The sequence below is a fragment of the Puntigrus tetrazona genome, chromosome 25, assembly GCF_018831695.1.
Source record: "Puntigrus tetrazona isolate hp1 chromosome 25, ASM1883169v1, whole genome shotgun sequence".
Classification (NCBI taxonomy): domain Eukaryota; kingdom Metazoa; phylum Chordata; class Actinopteri; order Cypriniformes; family Cyprinidae; genus Puntigrus; species Puntigrus tetrazona.
The window spans coordinates 7,604,201-7,610,389 of NC_056723.1; the positions used below are offsets into that span (position 1 = coordinate 7,604,201).

Consider the following 6,189-nt stretch of genomic DNA (forward strand, 5'->3'; position numbering starts at 1 on the left):
GATTGTTTAATAAGCATACATTTATTGAATTATTACTTTAAACACGCACTGACTGGATTTGATGTGGTGGAAATCCATTCGAGGTTACGCCATATCTCAAATAATAATTTCTGGGATTTCTGCGCACTTTCCTCTCAAATATCATCGCTGAAGATGTTTAAAAGCAAAACGTGATTTATTATTTTTCCGAGCTAGTATTTTAAATCATGTCACTCTGTAAATCGACTCGCCCTACCTGTGTCATCGATTCAGGCGCTAAGAAACGTTGCCTTTGCTGCCACCTAGTGTCACATGTGTTCATATATGTACGTCACGGTGTCTTGTGTGTATTTATTTTTATATTTTTGTATATGTAGCAGCATATTTTTTACACGATTATGGCGGAACGTAATGAAAATTTAATAAATAAATATTTAGTAAAAATTACAGGGTCGAGGAAACTAAAATCAACTTTGCAATTATGCTGTTTAAATACAGTCCGGTTTTCTTTCATTTTATAAATATAACTGTATATGTACATTTATTCACAACTGTGATTTTATTGCCTTTGATAATTAAATTATCTGGAATTTAATTATTAACCATTTTATACAACCCTCCCTTTCCAAAGCACATGCGCTAGGGGGCGGCTAAAGTGACGCTCTGTAGGGAAATGTAGTTTTATTCTTCCAAACACCGCTTTGGCCTCATAGAAAATCACATCTAAAAAAACTACAAACAAGCGCCGTGAACCGTACTTCCGTAAATACGCGCATCAAGTTGTATGGATTTATCCAGAACAAAACGTTCGGGCTGGTATTTTGATTATATGTGGCGAATTGCAGCTACATTAAAATAAAGTTCGGGCGGTCGGTGCTTTAAATAATCGAGGTAAGCTGTAAAAGAGTCTAATGTATTTTTTAATATTTTGGCTGAATGAATGACCGGATGTTAGAGTGCAGACAGATGCGACGGAGCATCAGGCTCTCAGAGATTTTAGTAATGAGATCTTGCTGGTGGTTTATGTCACGGCGCAGTAAACCAGTTCAATGTAGATAAGCTAGCGAATTCTGAGAAATAAAACATATTTGAATACAACGAAGAGAGATGAGGCTACTAGAGAGCAATTGTTTATCGCCCCAAAAGGCATTCTAGTCTTTTCCTGCAGTTTTTTTTTAAATAAAAACAAAACAACTTCACACTCAGCTCGTTGTCAAACCGTTGCCAGAAAATTTTCAGCGTTGGCATTTTAGTGTGGAATTGGATAAAGCAGCTCGTGCTGTACAGATCGGTTTAATTTCTCAGCTTCTTTGTTTTCAGCAGAAGATGCCCAAGGAATCTGATGAGTCCTCCAAGGAGGAGCAGAGCAAGATCGACAAGGATGGGACAGAAAACACTGCAGAAACATCAGAAGAGATGATCCGGAAGAGGATCAGAAGAAATACTCCCAGTCCTCACAGGCTCACCCCCCAGTGTAAGGACACGATTGGTTATTTTAATTTAAGATATGCATGGCAATTTGAACTCTAACAGTGTTAACGTTGCATTCAAACACTCACAGCCAGTCCACCCAGGTTTGTGTCAGTGGAAGAGCTCATGGAGACAGCCAAAGGAGTCACTAATATGGCACTGGCCCATGAGATAGTAATGAACACTGCTTTTCAAGTCAAGCCTTATGAGCCAGAAGAGGGGAGGTAATAGACTCTATAAATGTTATCATAATGTTTTCAGTGGGCTAAACATATAATGTAAAATATGAATTTGCTCATTTAAATCTCTGTTTATATTTCAACGCAGTGATTCTGAAGGGATACATATTGTGGTCAAATATTCACTTTTTTGCATTTTAAATCGATTGAATTCAGAATGTTTAGTAATGTTTCAACATATCTTTCCTGTGTACTCAGTTTGGAGAAACGGGTAAAAGAAATAATGCATAAAGCATTCTGGGATTGCCTTGAGTCACAGATGAATGAGGACCCACCAACGTACAGCCATGCTATCACACTGGTTGGTGAAATTAAAGAGGTAAATAATTCAATCATGATTTGATTTAGCAGTGATTCTTTAAATTGTTCAAAAATGATGATAAAGACATTTATAATACTACAAAGGATTTCTATTTCAGATAAATGCTGTTCTTTTGAATTTTCTATTCATCTACAAATCCTGAAAAATAAATTCAACATGACAATACCAGTAATAATAATAATAATAATTAATAAATGTATGTGTTTTTTAGCAGCAAATTAGAATATTAAAATGATTTATGAAGGATCATTTGACTGGAGGAACCATCCTAAAATTCAGCAAGGAAATTACTGAAGAAAATTAATTTTTAAAATATATTCAGATAGACAGCAGTTATTTTAAAAAGTACAAATATTGTACAATATTACTGATTTTGCTGTATTTTGGATCAAACTAATTCTGGCTTGGTGGACTGAATAGAATACTTCAAAAAAAAATCTTATACTATATATATATATGTATATATATATATATATATATATATATATATATATATATATATATATATATATATATATATGTATATGTATGTATATGTTTATTTTTATATACATGCAATTTTTTATATACATGCAGTAAATCTTGATTGCATTTATTAATATTATGTACTTTCCTAAAACATTTCACAAAACTAAAAGTGTTAGTTCCCTGTCCTCCTGTTTTTCCAGACCCTGCTGTCTTTTCTGTTGCCAGGACAGAGCCGATTGAGAGGGCAAATTGAAGAGGCTCTGGACCTCTCATTGATCCAGCAGGAGGCTGAGAACGGAGCTCTAGACATCAGTAAGGTAGCTCAGTTCATAATTGACATGATGGGCACCTTTTGCGCACCCTGCCGTGATGAAGACATCAAACAGCTGCGTGAAATCTCTGACATTGTGCCCCTTTTTAAGTAAGTCACTTAAACAGATCAAGGTGAAGGTCGTGCGTGACTTCGACTCCCAATAAAATCACGCTTCTTCGCAGGTCCATATTTGCAGTGCTGGACAAAATGAAGATCGACATGGCCAACTTCGCTGTGAGCAGCCTGCGACCTCAACTCTTACAGCAGTCAGTGGAATACGAGCGGAAGAAATTTCAGGAGTTCCTGGAGAAGCAGCCCAGTAAGAAAAATCTATTAATTACACTAAATCAACGCATGTTACGTTATGCAGTGATAACACTGGATTAAAAAAAAAAACATGGATAAGCTGCTTGCACGTTAATAAATGCTAATCTCTTTAATTGAGTTATGTATTCATGTTTGCAGATGCTTTGGATTTCACGAAGAAATGGCTCCAGGACACAGCAGATTATGTAACTGGTGGAGGAACGGAAGGTGGAGCAACAAGCACACCAAATTCTGCTCAACTTCCTCTAACTATACACAATCATGCCTATTTACGCCTGTTAAAATGGGACCATGACACTGATTCGTTTCCGGAGGTAATATATTATTAGTGCTAAGTGACTTACTTAATTTATTTTAAAAATGTCATACATGCAGTTCATACATGATATACCTCTTGTTTCTAATACATTTTTGTGGATGAGATTTTTTTTTTACCAGCATGGCCAAACTATCCTGAAGCAAATGTTCTGTTATAATAAAGAAGAATTTTAACAATTAATCATATTTGTTAAAACAAAATTATTTGGTTTTTATGTTTTGTTTTTTTAATTTATGGGATATTTAGTAGAGCTCCACTAAATGAATCAAAAATGTAAAGTAAAGTAAGTATAAAGGAATTTATAATATCACAAAAGACAACATTTCTGTTTGTAGAAAAAGTTCCTATTCATCATTTAAAATATATTAAAATAGACTGTTCTTTAATATTGTAAGAATATTTAAAATATTGTTTGATCAAATAAAATCAGCCTGGGTGAGGGAAAAAAACTTGAACACAAGTTTTTGAACATATTTTAATTATATAATAAGTGTTTTATATATAAATATATGTGTATACTGTGTATATATATATATATATATATATACTGTATATACTGTATTTATATATGGTCCACTCACTCACTGTGTGTGTGTAATGTGATCTCAAAACTATTAATTTGCCTTTTCCTCCCTCTTATTCTCAAACAGACTCTTCTCATGGATCAGGGCAGATTTCTGGAAATGCAACAGGAGCTGGAGCAACTGGCACTGGCGGCCTCGGTCCTGCTCATAGTCTATAACAGTGCCGGCGAAGCCATTTCTGGACTCCCGGGCCTCATGGAAAGACTGAAGAAAACCATTAAAATTCTGTTAGCGGAGATGCACACTTCGTACGTTTGTGGATTACATTACATTGCGTTTCGAAAGCCTCACACTTCCGTGGACTTAACCATTGTACTTTTCTCTCATAGGTCCTTTAAAGCGGATGAAGCCTTTGCTGCGGTTGCAGAGAGATTGTGTGTGGAGCTCAGAGGGTGCTTGTCTCAGCACGGTTTCTCCCCGTTTCCCTCTGACAGAGAGAACGCGTTGAAAGGCCAAATTGTAGCCGCTAAGTCTGCAGACAACCCCATACGCAAGGTCATCGGTAAGCAGGTCGGAACCCGAAAAGCTTCTTTGTTGAGAAGTGAAGAACTCTAATGTAAAACTCTGCTTTCCCTATCAGACTCCCGCGTCCAGACTTACCTTCTTGGCTTCCTGGAGTCAAGCGCCCACCGGTGCGCCCCGGCTCTCCCTGGAGGTCTGACACCCGTCAGCAAGGAGTTAGAGGAGATTGCCGTTAAGCTGGGACGTTTGGTGACCTTCAACAAGCTAGTTTACTCTACGTTCTATCACAAGATCCTCCAAGATATTCTGAAACAAGGGGAAAGTTTAAATGTGTAAACACAACACCTGAAATACTTACCAGTAGTGTTCCTGGCTTTCACATTCTGTAGCTATGTACAAATGAAAAGTGTCTGTAAAATAGCTAATTAACCCCTTAAAGCTCACACGCTAGCACTAACAGATATCTAAGGGTTAAGAGTCCTGACCTCCTCTCATCGCATTCTATATCAGGGAATATTTATGAATGTATCAAGACATTTGAATTGCCTAAAGCTTGGATTGCTTTAGGCAGTAACTGATAACTGTTAGAATAGCTTACTGAAATCTAATAGAGGAGAACCTTGCGAATACTGTTGTTTTACAGAAGATTCACTTCCATTTTGAGTAGTTTCAAACATTTGCTGTCGTAGCCTGATCCCTTCCGTAAAGGTGTTACTGAGGTCTCCGGTTGTGAGGAAAAGGATGTACAGTACAGCATTTGACTGGTGCCTTAGTTTGTGAAGTGCCACCCATATTTAAGTGCACATTTTTTCTCTTAACTGCTCATTTTAACCTACAGATTACTATCATGTTGTTCCCATGTTCACGGGACACTTCGAAAAGCATGCATGGTCTTTTTAGAGTATTCTTGATTTTTTTAAAAACAATGTTTTTATCAACAGTGAGCATGTTTTACAGAAGACAACTTCACCTCACAAGCAACTGTATTCCCAAACAACCCCAGCTGCACATTTCTCTGTTCTACTCTTTTGAACCTCAAAAGTATGTCTTATTAATGCACTATTAATAATGGTTATTTTAAATGGAATGCTGGCTCCCAATAAAAATGGTTAATGGAGGTGTGTAGAAGCATTGATTGTGTTGCCAATTTGCCATTATATTACATGATATTTTGTTTTATCCAGTAATCAGCTATATATACATATATATATATATATATATATATATATATATATATATATATATATATATATATATATATATATATTCATATCAGTTATTGTAATTATATATATATATATATAGATATATTTATATATATTTAAATGTTTTAATTTTTAAAAATAATATATATCAAATGTATTTTATATTGTTATACATAAAATTATATTTTAGAATATAATTTATACATGTGCTTTATTGTTTCATATTTTCTGAAATGTTTTTAAGTTCTCAGTTATTGTAAGTTAAATTTGTTTAATTCGTGGCTGCAAGCTGAATTGCTTTCAGATATATCAGTCGATTTTATTGTACAGGTTTACAGTAAAAATATAATTTCAGTGAATACATTTATATTATGTAAATATAAATACAAACACGTATGCATATGTTCATACATATTTAAGAATTATATGATATTTTTAACATGTTAAATATATTTAATATGATAAAAATGTAATATGTAATAATTATTTTGCCATAAAATA

General features: G+C 34.7%; 1 protein-coding gene across 2 annotated transcripts; it reads left to right on the forward strand.

Annotated features, from left to right (window-relative positions):
- The first annotated feature begins 736 nt into the window (after nucleotides 1-736).
- Nucleotides 737-5,600, forward strand: tcp11l1 (t-complex 11, testis-specific-like 1). 2 transcript variants are annotated; one of them, XM_043227295.1, is made up of 10 exons: nucleotides 737-870; nucleotides 1,300-1,453; nucleotides 1,541-1,673; nucleotides 1,887-2,007; nucleotides 2,679-2,899; nucleotides 2,974-3,110; nucleotides 3,257-3,432; nucleotides 4,088-4,269; nucleotides 4,351-4,523; nucleotides 4,602-5,600. In XM_043227295.1, exons 2-10 carry the CDS (start codon nucleotides 1,306-1,308, stop codon nucleotides 4,817-4,819), a joined length of 1,509 nt encoding a protein of 502 aa, XP_043083230.1. In that variant the 5' UTR covers nucleotides 737-870; nucleotides 1,300-1,305; the 3' UTR covers nucleotides 4,820-5,600. The 2 variants fall into 2 exon arrangements, with proteins under 2 accessions (XP_043083230.1, XP_043083231.1); XM_043227296.1 differs by having other exon boundaries at nucleotides 1,303-1,453.
- Nucleotides 5,601-6,189: the final 589 nt, after the last annotated feature.